Consider the following 21,680-nt stretch of genomic DNA (forward strand, 5'->3'; position numbering starts at 1 on the left):
TCTATTGAGCAAGCCATGGGATAATAGCAAGAGATCCCCTCACTTCCCTGGAGTTCAGTTTAGACAACTCAACCAGAAGAAGATCACAGTCCAAGGAACTAAGTCTAATGAGAACTCTTCTCCCTGGCATTTTCCCTGTTCCCTTCTCTTCTCATCGTTTTGACATCCAGTCTTGATCTAAGCATCCGGTCTTATCTAGAACAGCTGTTTGCACCAAAAGCATTGAAGCAAACGGTTTCTAAACAATTCGAAATACTTTGGGGCAAAATAATTTATTTTCTTTTCCAGTACCCTGACCAGGAGGAAATTTGCAATAAGCCCGCCATTGTTTATGACTTTAAAGCCTAGATTTGACTTTTTGAAAGTTCCACTCGTGTGCTTTAAAATTTGGGGGAAATGAATATGATAAGTTAAAGGTTTAGGTCTTAGAAGTCGGTAAAACCTGCCTGCTGGATTTTTGTTATTGATCTATGTGAAGGCTGAGAGACAGGACAGACAAGGAGACAGACGCTCAAAACCAGACTAACAAGGCAATCTGAAACGCTAGCTGGGAACTCTCCAGGCAAATCTTGACATTATTAAAGCAGAGGATTTTACATATCTCCATTCCTCACAAGAGCCTTGGAAAGCACATCCACAGTGAACCGTGAGAAGAAATTTGCTTAATGTAAGGATTTTAAGATACCAACAGCAACCAAGCGATTATCAAAACTGGACTGTAATTGACAGTTTGATTCTGGGTTCTGAAGGATACCTCAAATTATAATTTGTCAGTTTAGCTATAACGGTATATTGCACTGATTTTAAAAGGCGGATATGAATTATACCCCAGGCGTAAGGAGAAGACCAATATAAACAACACACTTGTCCACATCCACAAATCATAATTTAGAACGTATTTGAGTTCAGTATATAAAGTACTTTGAATTCTCTAAAGAATTCAAGGTGTTAGTGTCACATTCGGACCCATCAAATGTGTATACTGTACCTCTAGATATGTAAGAGATACATTATTCCAAATAGGTGTAACTTAATGTTAAAATAAACAAAAATATTCATGGAATTACCTGTTCGCATATTATTCTGACCACAGTTTCTAATTCTTGGACACAGGCTATTCTTCAAAAATTGCCCTGCAGGAAAAAAAAAACCATCTTGTTTCAATCCAAATGTCTGCTATCTGATTAACTGCTACTTGGGTTAAACATCAAACTGAATACATTACCTTACTTACTACAGATAATGAATGACTTCAGTGCTCTTACATGAACTCAATTAATTTTAAATATAATGGCAAATCTTACTTGCACTTGCCAAAACTTTGTTGGCTTAATGGTACTAATTTGAAAAAGAAATAATCTGACTTTCTTTTAGGTTACTTTGTTCCAACAGAATTGTTAGATTCCTGGAAATCTTGCAAGAAATAAATGAACATGCTCAAACAATGCAGAGCTTCTTCAGATGATCTGATGGATTAAATTCACTGAGTTGATTCAGAACTAACCTTCCATTTTAGCTGCTTTATAATAATCCTTTTCTGGGAGCTGAATTTTGGGGTACAGCATGTCCTGATGGTGTCACATCAGTGTGTGGTGTCCAGGGTTGTCACTTTGTATTTTTTGAGATAACACTTTCATTTTAAAATCAGAATTGCATCCCTGATCTTACTTAAGATTGGCAGGCAAAGCATCACCGTATGAAGACTTTAAAGAACTACTATAACCCTTAATTAAATCCTTCTGCTTGCAATTAAACCCCATTTTGTGGCTTTCTAATAACTGAGCAAAGCTGATCCTATTAAATGACCCACTTAATTATCTTAATATCAATTTCTGAATTTGTATGGAGGAGGTTACATTAGTATTTCCCACTCGGTATTAGCATTTTCTCATGCTAGACAGAAAAAAATAACCCTGAGATTTAAGAGAGCAAATCATTACTATATTTTAAGGTAAAATTTAAGAGAGAGGATTCTTAGGCTGCAATAGGGCTTAAGCTGTAGGGCCCTCTTTGATTGGGGCCCTGAACGTCTTGCAGAGAGAGAGAGAGAGAGAGAGAGAGAGAGAGAGAGAGAGAGAGAGAGAGAGAGAGAGAGAGAGAGAGAGAGCGTGCACTGGTATAATGAGCAGCATATAAGTTTAATAAATAAATAAATAACTTTGGTTCACACCTCCTCAAGAACTCCTCAAAGAAATGCCCCGTGACCTTTTGCAATACACAACTTGCAGGTAGGGTACACTGGCTCTTGGCTATTTTTAAGTCTTCCTCCTGCAGCTCAAGAGGCTGACTAAATCAACCTCAACTCAGTTGTGTCCTTTGGGAAACTCATGGCGTGGCTTCCCCTAGCCCGGAAAGACCTTTGCAGTTGCTTTAGTAAGCACTAAACATAGTTTGCTCATACCATTTGTGGAGAGAGAATGTGGACATCAAGAAACCACGCTTTCTGACATCCACTTAAGAAATTCATAACGTACGGAAATATTTCACAAGTGCTGTGGTGGTACATAACACAAAATCCCCAGGAAACACCCATTGGGGCAGGCTTACTCAACCTTGGCAAGTTTAAGCTGTGTTTCCAGAATTTCCTAGGGCCCCCGGGGGAATTCCCAATCTGCATGCTGGTTTGGGGAATTTCGGGAAGTGAAGTCCACGCAGCTTAAAGTTTGCCAAGGTTGAGAAACACCAAAGGATGAGAGAGGCAATCTGAAGGAACAGGCTGTTCGCTCTCGAAAGTAAAGCCCGTAAGGGAACTTAACTTCTATGTAGGCATGCATAAGGTTTGGTTTGGTTTTATTTTAATCATATTGTAGGTATTTTAATTTTTAATACTTTTTTTTATACTTCATGGGACCCACTGAGGAGTGAGACAGTGATATCTGCAGTGATATTTGCAGTGAGGCAGATATTCAGCAAGTAAATGAGCAAATAAATAAATGTAATCTCATTTAATTAGTTATAACTCTGAATCAGTTTGGAGAACTACCGGTATCTGTTTTACTCAAGCTGAAAGGGTGAGAAAAAGATCACCAAACTCACTCCCAGAACAGAATGTATTGTAATTTCCAACTATTACTCCTTTCCATTTATATAGGGCAAATACAATTTGAAACTGGATATTTACAAGAAAATTCTAAGATTTGATCAATTGTAGATTCAAAGTATTTAAAAACCTAATCACAAAACTGCAATGCACATTTAAAAAAGCAGTTCCATGCAAATATGGTCCAAAATAAAATTAAGTGATTGCAAGAGAATTCATTTTCAGGTATATAATATTTTAGCCTGGGGGAGTTCTTGGCAAAATAAGCAGTTTTCTACTCCACTCAACAATATATTAACTTACACGCTGTTTTCTTCAAATATGTATTTGTCCGTTGTTGTTGTTCTTTAAAATATATGTATATTTTCCTTATTTCTGCAGTAATGTTTTCAAAAATGGGATAAGGTGAACAGAATAACAGCATATGATCTTTCTCTTTGTATAACTTTGCTGCAAGAAATTTACACCAGCACTGCCTCTCGCTACTTATTTAATCATTCGATTGCTTTTTTCTTTGTGGACCCTGAATTGTCGAAATTTAATTTTTGACCTGAAATATTTTTACATTTGCATCCAAGAACATAAGTGCATGCCATCGTTGTGAAAATAAAATCCTTGAAACAACCTCTTTGCTTATCAATGAAGGATGATTGAGTATGAATTTATCCATAGGTGAGAAATGTCTATACTTACTCTATGACTATAACCAAATGCTGGCGCTCCTTGCAAGGCGGTTCGACGTCTTTACGGTTTCTCTACATCTGCTGATTCTGCAATACAAAGATGGAAATATAATTGCTTGTATTATGTAAGTCTGGCCACTGTTTTGCCTCATGGCTTCTTCTTAACGCCTCATGGACCTTATAGTTAGGTAAGATAGTGCAGTTTTCAAAACAGCAAGCGGCCTCGGTTAGAACAAAACAAAACAAATGGAGAGGAATTTGCCTGGGTGTTGATATCCGAAAGGCTTGCCCCAAATTAAAACCATGTGCCCAAAGGTAAAAAGCCGTGTGCTCATCCACGAGGTTCGGCATTATGCACCTGATGCTTTAAAGCTGGAGATTTATAGGACGGCATCGTGCAACGTGGGTGAGGTTGATACACGCTCAAAAGTGTACACAGAGGCCAAGTATGGGCAGGAGAACCACCCCTTTGTTCTCCGGAAACTGAAGACCTGTCAATCTCCCAGGAGACTTTGATCGTAAAGTGAAAATGCCCTGTCACTGACATTAGAGTGAACGTCACAGCAGCTCCCAAATAGCAACACAAACGGCGGACCCAGCCTCTAGTTACCACATTGGATGGGCACTTAATTCTGTTTCGACTCTAGAAGGGTTCCAGGCTACTCGGGAGTTGAGTTGCGTGCAATTATATAGGAGCCTCTATTTGCAACTCCTTCCCATAAGCGGTTGCAGCCTAAGGTCACTGCCCTTAGGACAGCCGAAGTGTTATTGATGTGACAAGGATATTTTTATCACCTGTTTTGCACATCCGACACAGCCAGGCCAGACAGATTTTTTTCACTGTGTTTGTTTTGAGGGGGAAGGAGGGACAAAATCTCCGCAGTTTCACCAGCCTGACTTATGGCATGAGACGGAAGGGTAAAGGACGAGGGCTTCTGAACTCATCGGGAGGCAAAGTGCACGGCTTCACCTGCACGCTGCCACCGGGCTGGCTCTCCTTGATGCTGGCTTTCCAGGATTCAGGAGAAACATCCTAACGCTCTTGAGAGACAGGGAAAGTCTGGGAATCCTACCAGAGGGACAGCAGGAAGACCAAGTCCGTAGGGCAAAGGGAAGGTCCGGACAGTGGCACTGAAGACTGGCCAGGCATTTGTTGCGCTTGGGAAATCGTCTCGGATTTGATTAGAAGATTTGTGAAGTGAGTTCCCCCCCCCCCCGTTTTACGACCTTTCTTGCCACAGTTGTTAAATGAATCATTGCAGTTGTTAAATTAGTAACATGGCTGTTAAGTGAATCTGGCTTCCCCATTGACTTTGCCTGTTGGAAGGTCATGTGACCCCGGGACACTGCGACCGTCATAAATATGAGCCAGTTGCCAAGAATGCTTCCAAAGTATCGTACCATGATTGTTTCACATTAATGTTTAGAAATAATGAGATAGACGCTTTAAATATTTAACCTACTGAGAGTTTTGAATGTGGAAGGAGAGAATTTGGAAATGCCAAGTCACATACTGTTTAATGTTCTCAGTTTTTACAATTACCATCTTCAAATTCTGAATCCTATAATCACTTGTATCAGAAATGTTCTTTGCACAGTAGATTCAGAGTTCATTAAATCAGAGATGGTCCCCTGATGCTTAGTTGGCAAAAAGTACAAGATAATATAAACCATTCTTCATAGCTTATTGTTATATGTGAACCGGGCACTTTTGGCTTATTCAGCAAATTCTGCATAAAATATTGTCAAGTTACCCCACAACAGAGACAGTATTTTTCATAAACCTAAGGGCATGGAACCTATCCCAAGAGTTATTTTCCATAAACTTACTATTCCCAATTGGATTGTTGAAGCATCTTCCAGAACTCTAGATGTAGTCATGGGGAAAATAATACATATCTTGCATTTTGAAAGTGCAGCTATGGTAACTGCTCAGACAAACCAAATCTCAGTTTTAGGATTATAGATAGGAATGCTGTACTGATATGAAAAAAAAATGTATGTTTCCTGAATCTCACCTAGCAACTGATTCTCTTGCTGAAATATTTTGTAACCTGTTGTAGGAAACAATCTTTCTATCTGGAACTGACGGTGATTCACTCTGTTTGCAAAACGATACCACTTTACGCGAAACCTTGTCATAAAAATACGGTGACACATCTGCTGACATAGTCAGTGGAGTATTCAGATTTTTTTTTAAATAAAAAAGATACTTCATGGTACACTCTTATTCTAACCTGTCCTGCTGGCTTCACTTCTCCGACTCTGAAAATTTCAGGACAAAGATGGGTCACCTTATGTCAACAGTGGTATTGATCATTAAAGAGCTTTGGTGGAGCAGTGGGCTAATGCCTCCTTAAGTAACACCAGCTGCCTGCAATTAGTGCAGGTTCGCATCCCACCAGGCTCAAGGTTGACTCAGCCTTCCGTCCTTCCCAGGTAGGTAAAATGAGGACCCAGATTGTTGGGGGCAATTAAGCTGACTTTGTAATAATGCCGCTTGGGATGTGTGTGAAAGCCCTAATAAGCAGGCATATACATAGAATGAAGGCTACTGCTAAGCTTGTAAGCCGCCCTGAGTCTTCGGAGAAGGGCGGGATATAAATGGAATAAATAAATAAATAAATAAATAAATAAATAAATAAATAAATACATACATACATACCCAAGATACAGTCATGAGGAAAGGTGGGCCTGATCCTGGCAAAGGCTGTGGTTTCCTCAAACCTTTTTCACGTTTCCTATATCTTAGGACACTGTTTTCATTAATTTTCAAGAAATGTTTGGCTCATGGTTTCCAAAATTACCTGGTCTACAAACTATTGTAGCTTTAATTGGCATGATTGCTTTAGGATGTATTATTTTGCCTTGTATTTTACCTATTTTTGTTAAAACTATATCCAATAGTATTTCTTTTATAGCAGAACAACGTGCAATTAACCATGTGAACGCTTTATGGCAGCAAAAATATCATTTATTGCAGGGGTGTCAAACTCAATTTCATGGAGGGCCGCATCAGCATTGCAGTTGCCCTCAGGGGGCCAGGTGGGTATGGCCAGGGTGGGCGTGGCCTACTGGGTGGGCGTGGCTAGAGTGCATATGGCCTACTGGGTGGGCGTGGCCAGCTCTACATCGTTCACATCAAGGGTGCCTATGGGGGCCTGGGCAGGAGTGGGACAGATCTGAGGGTCTCTGGCAGAAGGAGGGTCTCTGGGCCAAGGCAGTGGGGGCCGTTCACTCACTGTTTCCAGGATGGTTTCACGGGCCACATGAAACCACTTCGCGGGCCAAATCCGGCCCCCAGGCCTTGTGTTTGACATGTCTGATTTATTGCCTCAAGAAGATTTTGACCCAGACATTAAAGATCGTGCCATTGATAGAGCCTCTCTAATATTGGTCCTTGACGAGGAGGACACAGCAAAGGACAAACAACCAGTCTTGAACTACTCTACATCTCTGCACACATTTCCAAGCATTGACTGTTCTGTGGAACAGTTTGAGCTATAAAACAAAAAAGGAGGAGATGTAGAGACATGACAAAAATAAGGCTTGTAAAATGGCTCAGGTCTGGCTTTGGCAAAAATAAGTGTCAGGGTCTTGTGAAGCATTACTCCTGCTACGTGCAGACGGGATAATCCGTTGGAACACGTAGGCAAGCAGGCAAGAACAATGAGTTTCCATCTAAGGCAATAATTAAAATGTAACCATTTAGCTGCTTGTTGTTTGTATTGTAAACTTTGTAATTGCTTTTCTATATTGACTTTGCAACCTATGTATCCAATTTGCTGACTTTGTAACCTATGTTAACTTGCTGACTTTGTAACCTATGTTTCCAATAAAAGAGAGCTTAGGACTTCAGTCTGGGCCCTCATCCCGAGAACACTCAGAGAGACGTGTCCTCATTCATTGGCAAGTCATGAGGAGACCGCCGGGTGCGAAAAACCCGCAATTTTTGTTAGCTACCAATACATGGTCCACATCATAGTTTACCGAACTAACCAATTAAATGGTTTGGCTTTTCATAATTTAATTTCACCGTTACTGTTTAAATAGTAAAAAGAAAGCAACTAAAATCTGCATTAGAACAACACTTTTATTAGAAGCAAAAAAACGGGCATTTAGAATTAAATCCTAAAAAATGACTCTCTCTCTCTCTTTGTTATGTATGCAGGCACCTGCATAGCAACAGCCACCAGGGGGTGTTGGCCTGGACGGTTTCGGCGGGAAACCCAGTTTCGGCGGGAAACCTAGGGCCAACCCCATTGGCTGTCCGCTTACCTGGCTAGGTATTTAAGGAGGCCAGGTAGCCCTCACTCCCCAGTTCACTACCCCCCTTCAATAAAGAGCTGAACTCACACACCGGCTGGCGTCTCTTCCTTGCGTCGGACCCACTACACAATACTCTTCCTTTCCTTCTCCCTTTCTTTCCTGCTCTCTCTCCATCTCCCTCTCTCTCTCTCTCTCCCTCTCCCTCTCCCTCTCCCCCTCCCTCCCTCCCTCCCTCCCTCTCTCTCTCTCTCTCTCTCTCTCTCTCTCTCTCTCTCTCTCTCTCTCTCTCTCTCCAACCAGTATGTATTTATGACAGTTACAGCATCCAGGGGCCGTGCCCTTTGCGACTTTCCCGGACAGCTGTCAATAAGCAAACTCAATGGGGGAATGACCACATGAGTCAGAAGTGCAACGATTTGCTTAACATCCTTGGCAAAAGTTGCCAAATTGGGCCTGTGTCACTTAATGACCATTCTTGCTTAGCAATGGAAAATCCGGTTTTAAGTCAAGGACTACCTGTAAAGTAATACATTTGGCTGAAGAGAGAGAGAAATGAAAGGTGGCGTTTAGTTTGTGCCTATTTGGGGGAAGTTGTTTCGTTGCGGATTGCTTGGTGGCGCTGGCCAAGCAAATACTAGATCAATAATTACAATTTATTATCCTGGTTTCCCCATTTGGGGTTAAAATGACTGAGACCTAGCAATGCAAGAACTGAAGTGGGGAGGGGTTATTGGGAGAGGAGGAGGAGGCTAGAGAGGTAAAGGCTGTTTTTGCCTTAGGAGGAGTTCTCATCTTACAAAGTCCTCCTTTGTTTTTGTGGCTTCAACCTTGGAAGAGACAAAATCCTCACCTTCAAGGCATTCTTAGTTCAGTTCAGCCAATTAATAAATACGGCAGGGACAAAACTGATAAAGGCAAAGCTCTGGGCATGGAGGGAGGGGTGACGAAGACTTTCCTCCTCCCGTACAGCAGAGCTCACCTACCACAAATGAATTCTGACTGCTATCCCAGCATTAATATAAGCATTTCCGATCTTTTGAATATGCAGGGGAGGTAAATCAAGGTAAAACCAGTTGTGAAAACAAACGCTTCGGTACAGAGGGTACAAAAATTCATGGTGCCATTATTTTTTTCCTGAATTTGGTGGGGTCTAGGCTAGAAAATGAATAGATTTTTTTTTTAAAAAAAAATCTTGGATGAGAGGGTAAAGTATTTTCCTACTGTTGCCCACGGAAAAGCCTACAGAGATAGTCCCCAAGACTTGACTCAAGCAAGAGATTGGTAAAAATAATAGGTTAAAAATATGAAATATTTGCAACAAGGTCTCCCCTCCCCAATAAGTGTGGCTTGTTTAATGCCAAACCCAAGTGAGGGACACCATTCCCAGATGTGGGTGGATATAATTTGGTCAACCCTGGCATGGATAAGAACTGGTGCCGATTTGGATGCTTTGATGCCTTTGTCATAGGACAAGGTTCTCAACCTTGGCCAAGTTGAAGATAGGTGGACTTCAACTCCCAGAATCCCCCAGCTAGCATGGGAAGTTCTGGGAGTTGAAGTCTACTCCTCTTCTATCCATCTTCAGTTTGCCAAAGGTTGAGAAACACAGTCATAGGAGAATAATTTCGCTTATTTCGCTAATTCATGCTGTGGATGGAAAACTTATTTCTGGACCAGTACAATCTATCTAGCATCCTTTCTCATGGGCATCAACTGCCTATAATGGCAGGCATTAAAAGTGCTGTGAAATACAGGCTTAATTTGTGCTTTGTGTTTTCAGTGTAATTTTGTTTTCTTGTGATGCTACTCTAGTTACCTTGGGGGGACGGGACCATCCTTGAGGCCTCTTGAGGCATCCAGGAAGGTGTGTTGTGACAACAAGATGATATTAACTGATTACAGGCAGGTTTTACTAGAGCGAGAAAGGAGCCCGGCCTCTTATAGTTTCTACCAACACGTCAGCCATTTCTCTCTATCAAGGGATTGTTATTGCTTCTCAAACCAGAAAGCAGAAATAACAGTTATCAGAAACTTGGAGATAACAGAGAAAAGTAAAAAACCAGATGGTTTACTACCTAGCTATGTTTCTGCCTCTTGAAGCTGAAATGCATGTGCAATGCTCTCTACATGGGGCTGCCCTTGAGGACCACCCGGAGGCTTCAACTGGTGCAGAATGCGGCCGCGCGAGTCGTGATGGGGGTCTCCTGATACTCCCATGTAACACCTCTACTCCGCGAGCTGCATTGGCTTCCAGTTGCCCTTCGGGTGAGATTCAAGGTGCTGGTGATGACCTATAAAGCCCTAAATGGCGAGGGTCCGGGATATTTGAGGGAACACCTGCTGCCAGCATCAAGTTCCCTTCGTCCAGTGCGCTCCCACAGGGAGGGTCTCCTCAGGGTCTCCTCAGACTGCCGGCGGGTAACACCCAGGGGTAGGGCCTTCTCAGTGGGTGCGCCTGCCCTGTGGAACCAGCTGCCTGCGGAGCTTAGGACTGCCCCCAACCTCCGTTCATTCCGCCGGGACCTGAAGACCTGGCTCTTCGAGCTCTCTGGCCCAGGCTGAGAATATTTTTAATTTTAATTTTAACTGGGTTTTAATTTTCTCAGGGTTCTATTTAATCTCTTTTAATTTGTTTTAACGTTTGTATTGACTGTTTTTTAAATGCCCTGTAAACCGCCCTGAGTCCTTCGGGAAAGGGCGGTATATAAATCTAAATAAAATAAAATAAAAATAAAATAAATATCCATTATTATCACCTAACTGTACTTACTGTGTGTTTTTATTGCACTATGTGTAGCTAACATCTAAGTAAACTTGCTTAAAATCAAACCCTGCCTTTAATGACAGAACTGGGTTGTTGTTTCCAATAACACAATAAACAACATGACAGAACTCTACCTGAACAATCATAACAGCGTAAACAGAGTTTTATTTGTTGACCCTGATCATCTCAAATGCTCTCTCCATTGCTGAAATCATGCCTAAGGGAGAAGACTGAGAAACTGGCAGGAGGACAACACAGCTGGTGACCACCAAAGGTCAGTGCTGGCCTTCTGCTGGCTGCAGATGGCCCCAATTATCAATCCCACCACTTTCTTCCGTGGGCTTGAAAACTGGATTTTTTTTTAAAGATCTTGAGAAACGCTGAAACCTGGTTTCTAGTATGAGGAATGAAAGTAGTAACTTACTGTGATGCTTGACAGCAACTATAATTCTAATTTACAAAGAGAGCTACTACGACTTAAAAAACTAAGGCTAGAAGGGCGAGACTCAGCAAATAATCTGAAACGTGCTAAATGCAGTTTGGAAAATAAGATGATCTAAGCAAATGCAAATGTATTGTACAATAATCGATTTACAAGTAGGCTTTAGATCAACGCCAAAATTAATGGTCTGTGTGGGAGAATTTTCTGTGTGTCTGGGAAAGCAATATACTAAAGAGCATAAAATTATTTCAGTTAATAAGCAAAAAAAATGTGATTGATTAGCAACCAGGCATGTTCAAGCTACCAACTTTGCATTCTAGAAACATTTTTCTCCCGAACATTTAATTTAGAATAAAGCAACAAAGAACTTTTAAACACTTTTAAGACTTAAATCCTATTATTTAAATGCTAGAACCGATCGATCAAAAATGAATTGTGGTCCTTCAGTGCCTTTGTGCCGCATTAATATTTTTTTCTCATCATTACGATATTGCACAACTGTTGAATTATAAACAAGAGAGTGAACTATACTCTCCCAAGTAATGAACACTATTCCGTTTATGATGTACATCCCATGGAAGGATAGCAGATTTTAATTCTAGCATCTCTGGGATTAGAATCTGAAAATGACAGAGCTGCACATCTGCAGTCAGTTCCAGCCTTGCACAACAATGGCACAACAATGGCCTCCCTTAAATGAAGGTGAAATAGTTTTCACGTCTACACATCTGTGCCCTTACTCCTGTAACAGATGACAGGATGGGAACTTCACAATGATGGTTTGCGGACTGAGCGGCTTCCCACCGCAATATCTGGTAGCTAACCCTAATTAACAAATTATCACCATCATTTTAGCCATGGTCTATCCACTGCAGGATGAAGGTCTCTTCTGCCTATTTATAACCAATACGGTCTTGAGGGTTTTTTTTTTGCCAATTGGCGATGTGGTTGATCCCTCTTGTTTTAAGCCTCTTTCGTGGATGCTTTTTATCAAGTGGGATCAAATAACTTAACAAATTATGTGCTCCTAAATTCCACATTGCTCTTAAATGAATCAGACAAAGTCTGCCTGGACAAAAATCGCAGCCTTTCCCAGAAGTTGAGTACATTTATTAAACTTAAAAGATATCCCCGTGATGTCCTTCATTTAGAACTCAAAGCAAATATCTCCATTTCCCCTAGCAAAGCAGAGCTGTTTTTTTTAATGGTGCTTTAGCACATAATCTGTTAGAGCACAGAATAATGCGATTCCCGCTGCAACGTGCCACTGAAAGGATGCTTGCGCAGCAAATGCGCAATATTCCTGACTTGGCACAATAATAATGATCTGGAAACAGGAAAAGAGACTGAGAAGCCAAGAATTTCCCTTCTGAGCTGGTGCAGCTTGCAACGAAGTGACCGTCTGTTGTACGTTAAGAAATTCCCACGGTACAAGTCGTCCTCAACTTACAGCCCCAAACTGAGCCCAAAATTTATGAAACTAAGTGAAACATTTGTTATGTGAGTTTTGGCGCATTTCACGGCCTTTCTTGACCCGGTGGTTAAGCGAAACATCACAGTTGTTAAGTTAGCGACACGGTTATTAAGTGGATCTGGTTTCCCCATGGACACTGCTTGTCTGAAGGTCACAAAAACTGATCACGTGACACCGGGACACTGCAAACCATCATAAATATGAACCCCTTGCCGGGCATCTGAATTTTGATCACACGATCAAGGGGATGCTGCAAAGGTTGTAATTGAGCTCACAATTTTGGTCATAAATCAGGACAGCTATAAAGCATCACCCTGTGACCAGACCCAATTTTATGGCTTTTTTTGCAGCATTCATAAAGAGAGAGCAGCGGTCTTTAAGCAAAAATCACGGTCATTCAGCAAACCTATTGTTTGCCATGGGGCGTTTTTTTGCTGGAAACTGGACATAAATGATGGTTTAGGGCGAATCATGGTCTCGTAACTGGGGGGCAAATAGCTGTTAATGTGGGCCGGTTGCCCAGCACTCAAAATGTGGCCACACATGCCAGGGGGGCAGAGGAGGTCGTAAGTTTGAATCTGGGGTGTCAGTCCCAGTTTGGGGATCTGTGATCACTTCACTGATTTTGCAGAAGGAGCCCTTTTGGGTTTCATGACTCAGCAAATTGGCCCACAATGGGCCAAATAAATGTTTAATAGATGGAAGACAGATGGTGGACGGCAACTTACCTGCAATTAGTCATCTTTTTGTTGTGATGACAGAAATTATTCTCAATGCAGAGGTGATGCCAGTGACCTGCCTAAAGGAAGGAAGGACATTTATTAGGACTTTAAAAAGGTGAAACACTGCCATATATACATTGGAATTCAACCCAATCTTAGATTTCCCATCTTTTGGCAAATTTTAGCACAAATGGCTTCGACTTACGATCACAATTTCTGTTGTTTAGCAAGACATTTGTTAAGTGAGTTTTGCCCCATTTTTATTACCTTTCTTGCCACCGTTGTTAAGTGAATCACTGCAGTGGATAAGTTAGTTACATGGTTGTTAAGTGAATCTGGCTTCCCCCATTAACTTTGTTTGTCGGAAGGTCGCAAAAGGTGATCATATGACCTTGGGACACAGCAATGGTCATAAGTATGAACCGGTTGCCAAGCTTCTGAATTTTGATCACAGGACCATGGGGATGTGCAAAGATCGTAATTGTAAAAAGAGTCATAAGTCCTTATTTCCAGTGCCATTGTAACTTTGATTGGTCACTAAATGAATTCAATTGAGTACTACCTGTATTATTTTATACTACAATGTCCAAGGCACAAGGGATGTATCAGAAATTTATTTTTTTTATAATGTACTTAAGCATTTTTTTTAAAGTTCATCTTGAATGGTTAGTGTTAATTGTTCAGAACTTAATAGCAGACCAAAAATAGTAGCTACTGCCTCCTATTTTCCACCTAGATCAAGAAACAGCCAAGAATAACATAGCAACTGCCTTTTGCTGCTAATTGTTGCCCAACAAATGAAAATAAGGAATACACTTCATCTGAATTTCAAGATATTATATTCCTATTGTTGCTTTCTTGTCTAATTTACCTGTCTATGTTAAGGTTTTGCTTTAAAAAGAGACCTGTAATATAGGTGACTCATCCCTGCTTTAAAAATAATGCTTCTCTTAAAATAGTCACTTTTTTGAAAAGGGGGTGATTTTTATTATTTATTTTAAAATGGAATAATCTGCTTTTTCAACATCTAAGCCAATATGTAAATAGCTTCAATAAGTGTGAATATGACTTCAGAATAGTCTTTTGGGTTCCAAATTATGTTTCCTTTTTTTTTTTTTTGATTAAGGATTTAGTTCCACTGAATCTGGTAAGGATTTGACTTCAAACTAGTATGCATAAAGTACTGTACGTTGTTACAGTCTGTGCTACTGGAGTGCAAGGCGTATTTTCAAATAAGCCTGTACAGTCATAATTCAATATGTAGATCTGATCACTGTTGGCAATTTAAATGAGACAGAAACACATGCAGATGGAGTTTTGTCTGCCATGAAGCATTAAACTGCAGTTAGTTGTGCCTCAGCTTAATCAAAATAATACTGAGTGGAAAGAACATATTTTGGATATGACAAATATGAAATATTCATTGTGTTAGCAATAGCGCATGTAATAATCAACACAAGCAGCAGAATTATTATTATTATAATATACACAACAGTCTGAAATTGCAGCTGCCATTTCTTCAGTTGGTGTTGGCCTTCATGCGCATCAATTTCTTTCCAGGAACCTTGGATGTCCTAAATGTATTGGCGTAATATATGTGCAGAACCTTTTATAACTGACGAATGGATGTTTTGTCAATGCGCAGATAACAAGCTAAATATGGTCCAGAAAACCAGATGCACTGAAGTAGGGATGTATGAATGCAGCTGAGAACAGCTGTTCCATTATTTCTGAGTGCCTAGTTTCAATCTGGAATCTGTAAATCTGTCCACAGATATTGTATATAAAATCATAGGTGCCGTACACTAACCAGAAAACCTTTAATTGCATAATTTGTATACATGTGTATGTATCATGATGGAGAACCCATTACCATTCAAGAGACAATGCTGTTAAGATTCTGTTTGTCCTTCAAGAATCTTTTTGAATCTTGTTTGTTCCAAAGTAAGCCTGCTGAATTAGCACTGCAGCTTTAAATTCAAAACAGCATTTTCACCCATTCTTACTTTATTCAGGTTTGTTTGGTTTTTTTTAGACATTTTAAACTTGACTGTGAGAGAGTATTGCAGTGGACAGGCTGGCCAAAATGAATGCATCGTATTAGAAATTAATAAAGACATAAATAAATGCATATCTTGGCTTAGAAGATTTCCCATAGATATTCTTATAAATTATACAAGGATTATAAACTCAATTCTTATACTCAGTATAAAAGACTTCTTTTCGCATCAACGTGCCTTGCAATTAAAGTTTCTTATGATGCTGTTAGAGATCACAAGAAATGAAATCTCAGTTGTGGTTTCTCATTTCACAAATTCTTTCCCAGAGAGACATGCCTGTATACCGTAGTTTGCATTGCCCATTATTTTATGGCCTACTATGCAACATTGTTCCCATATTCCAATACAATTATTTTATAAATAAATAAAACAATTTTGCTGTATGTAAAAAAATGCAACAAATAAGTCAATTTGTTATTATTCTGCTTGATACTATACTGTAGCTCCAATACTCATACAGACCCTGAATACTGAAATGAATGTAGCAATTTTAATAATTCTCATTTGCATAGCAAATTCCAGTTAAAAATATATATATATTTTAAAAAACCACTTTTTACTACAAAGCCCCTTTGTTCTTTTCACCATAAAGTGTATTTGGCCAGGATTTTCCATGTTTGCTTAAACATTGCACCATCCGCATGTCTAAAATATGACCAACACACTATTCTTTTTATAACATTTTATTCATTTTTATGCCTCAGGTAAAGAATTAATTGGGGCAAGCAACTGTTGGAGATAGGCATTTGCATTTATGGAAAACATAAAATTTCACAAGAAAAAGACCTGAAACCTCATGGCCACCAAAACAGGGTTTGTTGCGTGGCTACCGTCCATCCTAAAATTCCGTAATAAAACTAAAGACACAGCACCAGGTGGACTGTAGAACTATTTATACCTCTATCTCAGAATATAATCTGAAATATTCTGTCATGACTATGAAGAGTACCAACCCTTTGAAGGCACCCTTTTAGGCCTTTTATCTTGAGAGGCGATTAGTTATCCTAATAACAAAATCTAGCTATTACAATTAATCACATTTCTATTTTTTATATATATATTTTTCATTTTCCCAAGCTTTTTTTGTTACATTTTAATCCCATTGTTATCGTAATTTAATTCAGTTATCAGTTTAGATTAGCACGACTGCTGAGCTTCTATGGGGCTTTTGTTTTGCATTTTATTGGTTTCATTTGATGATTATGATGCTATCCATTCAGTCTTGTCCAATTTTTTTATGATTCTGTGGAACCCATACAGGGGTTTTATTTTTTCTCTTTCTTTCTTTCTTTCTTTCTTTCTTTCTTTCTTTCTTTCTTTCTTTCTTTCTTTCTTTCTTTCTTTCTTTCTTTCTTTCCTCTCTTTCTTTCTCCTTTTATTTATTTATAACTTGTGCCTTTGTTTTTATAACTGAAGGTGGCAAACCTAATATTCCTTCCTCCTAATGTGAATGCGAAGGAATTCCTTCTTCCTGCTGTTATTACTTTTATTATAGGCATTTTATATATTATTATTATTATTAATGTAATAACTGTAAGAGTAGAGATTACTGTTTTTATATATATATTATGTATAAATACGTCGTGTTTTGTTTATGTTACAAAGTCAAAGAACAAGTTTTTATCAACACGACACGATATATTAATACATATCAATATTAAAAACGAATAATTTAATAAATATTAATGTTTTATTAATAAATATTAATGACATTAATGACATAGGATTGCAATTTATCCTTTCCCTCACAAACTCCCCCCCCCCCAGTCCTTTCTCCCCTCCCCCACCCAAGAAACCCCTCCCCTCAGCAACCGCCCAACCCTTTTCCGGACTCCTCCCCCCCTCCCCTCCCCTCCTATTACTACAAACCCACCCGCCACCCCCGCCACGCTCATCCGTCCGCCTCGATTGGCTGGCGCCCGAGCGCGAGCGCGAGAGAGGCGGCGATCTCGCGCCCGCCCGAGAGCCGGCCGCGGGTGTGTGCGCGCGCGCGCGCTCACCCCCGAGCCGCGCTCCTCAGCCGGGTCGGTTTCCAAGGCGACCGGAGGAGGAAGAGGGAGGAGGAGGAGGAGGAGGCGAGGCTCATGCCCGGGGAGAGGGAGGGAGGGAGGGAGGGAGGGAGGGGAGGGGGGCCGGGCGCGCGCCCTCGGAGGACGCTCAGTCGGGGACGCGCCGGGCTGTCAGGAGAGAGAGGAAAGCGGAGGAGAGAACGCGCGTGCGCGCTCCCGCTTGCCTCGCTTGCCTCTTGCAGCAGAGCGGAGCGGCGGAGCTCAGCGAGGAGGAGGAGGAGGAGGAGGAGGAGGAGGATCCTCGGTTGCAGCAGCAGCAGCAGGTACCTCTCCCGTCGGCCTCCGAGTGGCCGGGCCGGGGGTGGGGGGGCGGTGGTCCCTGGCCGGCGCTGGGTCCTCCCGCCTTGCCCCTTCTCCCCCAGCCCGGCCTCCGCACAGGGGCCCGCGCTCGCCTGCTGCAATGGGAGGCGCTGGGGTCCCCCATCCCCATGGCACCCGGCAGCCCTGCAAGGAAAAAGGGGAGGGAGGGAGGGGAGGATGGATCTGGGAATGGGAGGGAGGAGAAGGAAGGAAGGAAGGAAGGAAGGAAGGAAAGAGGGAGAGAAAGCAAAGGAGCAAAGCATCCTCTCTGCCCCAGCAGAGCATCCCACCCGCCCTCCTCCTCCTCCTCCTCCTCCTCCCCCCTCCCTGTCGCCCACCCCGCTCTCCCTGCTGGGCACCAGAGCCTGTGGGCTGGGGCGAGTGGGGTCCCCCCTGTCTCCAGGCTGGGCCATGGTGGGGGGGGAGGGCAGGCATTTCCCAATGCAACGGGGGGGGGGGGAAGCTCAGGAAGGGGGAGCAGGGGATCTCCTCCTGTAAAAAGCTGACTAAGAGCGGTGGTGTCTTCCACGTTCGGAGGGGAGGAAGAGGATGGAGCAGCTTCTCCCTACTTTTCCTCCAACCAGCCTTTCCTCGGATAGGAAGATCTCCCCTGCAGCCAGGGGGGGGGGGTTTCTCCCTCCCATCTCCTGCCCTTCTCATGCCCAGGCTCTTCCCATGTGCAGGGGACTTGGTAAACATCCCTCTTCTGCCATCCAGCTCGTGCAATCCGGTGCGGAGGTGAAGATGAGGGCACCCACTGTCTGAATTTTATTTTAAAGCCGCAGATTCCTAAGGAGAGCCTGACAGAGAGAGAGAGAGAGAGGGAGAGCACGGATTATTATGCTCCTTTGCTCTGCTATTGACTCTGAGCTCCGAGATGTCTATAAACATGCTTTTTTTTTTTTTGCAAGAGAGCAAGAGCTTTTTCCCAAGAGGGGACTGGCTCTCCTCGTTTGTATAGATCGTACATCTCAAAGAGTAAGGTGAGGTACCCTTGACCAAACGGAATAGGGACTGCCTTCTGCATCTTGAAAGGTTACGGTTCTTATGCTGCCTTATCAAATGATTGGTGGTGGGGGCGGGGTTTGCCTGTTGAGACCTTAAGGTATTTGTGTTATTTTTTTTTTCTCTAAAAGGTGTACGGAAAAGGTGTAACCTGGGAGAAATTATTTTAATTGCGGTTTTTGAGGCTAAAGCTTGAGTGGGGAGGATGAGAACTTTTTTAATTAAGCGAGATACTTGGTCCTTGAGGCTGGAAAATTTGCCATGATATGCGTTGTTACCAGCCTAGTCATTTCGATCCGTTAGTGGAGGAAAGGAGGAGGCGAAGGAGAGGAGGATGGAGGTTTAAAAAGGGTAAATCGTGGCAACTGGATCAAAGTTTATGAGTTGTCACAATTTAACCTTTTTAAGATACTTTTGGCCTGTCTTGAGTCTTCATTTACATATGAGGGTAGAGGTTATCCTGTCAGATTGTAATAGCAAATGATACATTTCTGATTTCCCAACTTTGTCAGGGTCCAAGAAATTAACAAAAATGTTTTGGGGGTTATTTTATGATGAATCAGCTGGTCGTCTTTAAAAGGTGCATAATTTGCAGTTATTTTGACACAGGTAAAATCAGTATATTCACCTGTTGCATGTAGGTGTCGCTAGCTTTCCTTTTTTTTTGATAGCATTCAAATTATGTGTATTATATGTAATAAATATTTTAAAGGGGTTTTTTTGTCAACCATAAGCTACCATAGTAAGGACAGATTGAGTTATAAGAAAACAGTTCAGCTACGTGTTCTACCTGGGTGACACAGTACAAAGCATCTTTCAAAACAATAAAGTTAAATTGATTAAGGATGAAGCTGAATATCCACCAGATCAAATGAGGTTACTTTGCAGTAACTATGCTTATATGAGTTGCAAGCATCTATTGAATTTGAGACTTTTACTCCTATTAAAGAAATCATGGACCATTCTTTAATAAAACTGTTCAAATCTTTGTCTCCATGCAGATAAAACCAGTATATAATCCATATAATATTTTAACAAATTGCAGAAGTTGAAATATATATATATATACAATATTTTAACAAATTGCAGAAGTTGAAATATATATATATTTGGTGATTACATCCAACTGCTGTGAGATTTGGTGTGATTAACCATTCCTAATATATGAACCATTTTGTTTATATACAGAAGAACAATTCATAGCGTCCTTTTCTTGCATCTAGAAGGTTCCACTTCGATCCTCATTACTAAAAGTAAAAAAAAAGAAGATTCTTTGGTTATTTAAGACAAATCTCTGTCAGGATTCTGAAGAGCCAGTCAAATAGACAGCTGTGGCCTGCAGAAGCATTCCTCAACCTCAGCAACTTTAAGATATGTGGACTTCAACTCCCAGAATTCTCCAGCCAGCATGTCCCCACATAAAGTTCCTGAAGTTGACAAAAACTGGATTATAGGGATCTGCAGAATGTGCTGATCTGGGGATCTTCTGCTTTCCATGCACACAATACCAAACCTCCACTGTTATCATCCCCAGAATGGCCTGATCTAAGAAAAAGGTTGGCATTGTTAGGGAGAAGGAGCCTTCAAGATCAGGTGAAGTATTAGTACTTCACACACAACAGGCTCCATATAAATGCCACACACAAAATAGCCCAAAGCACACACACTTGCTAGGGAGGATGGGCTCCATCCCAAGTCTGAAAGCTTGGAAGACTAAACATCTGGCCCTGGTGACCAACCCCGATTGGATCCTGCAACATTATCCTGGGACGCCTATATTCGCCTTCATTCGTACTATTACTACTGCTTTGTAAAGCCTTAGTAAGACCACACTTAGAATACTGCATCCAGTGTTGGTTGCCGTATTATAAAAAAGATGTGGAGACTCTGGAAAGAGCGCAGAAAAGAGCTCCAAAGATGATTAGGGGGTTGCAGGAATTGGGTATGTGTGTTCTAATGAAAAGAAGGACTAGGTGGGTATGATAGCAATCTTCCAATATTTGATGGGCTGCCACAAAGAGGAGGGGGTCAACCTATTCTCCAAAGCCCCTGAAGGCAGGATGAGAAAGAACAGATGGAAACTAATCAAGGAGAGAAGCAATCAGAAGTAAGGAGGAATTTCCTAACAGTGAGAACGATTAACCAGTAGAACAGCTTGTCTCCAGAAGTTGTGGGTGCTCCATCACTGGAGGCTTTTAATTAATTAATCAATTAATATTGGACAAACATTTGTCTGGAATGGTATAGGGTTTCCTGCCTGAGCAGGGGATTGGACTAGAAGACCGCTAAGGTCTCTTCCTAGTCTGTTATTCTGTTTCATTCTGAAATTTCCTGGCATGATCATTGAGTTTTCGCCAACTCCTCGCCATGCTACAATGTTACATCACTTAAAGTGCTTTAAAGGAATTTATTTTGCTGATAGCACAGTTATAGACATCAATGTTGCTTCTGAATTTGTCCATCCTGGATGATCATCCTGGATCAGCAACCTCAATCGGAGGTCATTTTTTATAGTTGTGGAATGCATGGAGATGTGGAAATGCTCGAGTATGGATGGATCCATTTAGCCTAGTACTCTTCTATTTTTAAAAAACACCTTTTGACCTTGGTGTATCTTCTTATTCTTCATTCACAATAGTCTTTTTTTTACCCTCAGCCTTCCATTTCTGTCTTAGTCTCTTTCCACTGAGTAGATGGATAAGTTCCCTGGAAGCAGTCTTTGCAGTCTGTGTGGTTGGTGTTTTTTTTTTTTTTTTGGCACTTTGCGTTTTGATGTTGTGATGTTAAAAAAAAAAAAATCCTGACAAAGTAGGTAGTTCTCCAGATTAACCACATATGATCTATTTAAGCCA

At 41.3% G+C, this 21,680-nt stretch overlaps 1 protein-coding gene across 1 annotated transcript in view; it reads right to left on the minus strand.

Annotated features, from left to right (window-relative positions):
- The window catches only part of NRG4 (neuregulin 4), a 32,663-nt gene that overhangs the window by 8,264 nt on the left and 2,719 nt on the right, over positions 1–21,680 (minus strand). Inside the window, exons 2-4 of the mRNA XM_083371250.1 lie at positions 13,401–13,471; positions 3,734–3,810; positions 1,068–1,133 (exon numbers count right to left, since the gene is read on the minus strand). Coding sequence (XP_083227376.1) covers positions 1,068–1,077 — 10 coding nt within the window. The 5' untranslated portion in view covers positions 1,078–1,133; positions 3,734–3,810; positions 13,401–13,471. The remainder of the gene's footprint in view (positions 1–1,067; positions 1,134–3,733; positions 3,811–13,400; positions 13,472–21,680) is intronic.

The sequence above is a fragment of the Vipera ursinii genome (genome assembly GCF_947247035.1).
Source record: "Vipera ursinii genome assembly, chromosome: 11".
In the NCBI taxonomy this organism is placed as follows: Eukaryota; Metazoa; Chordata; class Lepidosauria; order Squamata; family Viperidae; genus Vipera; species Vipera ursinii.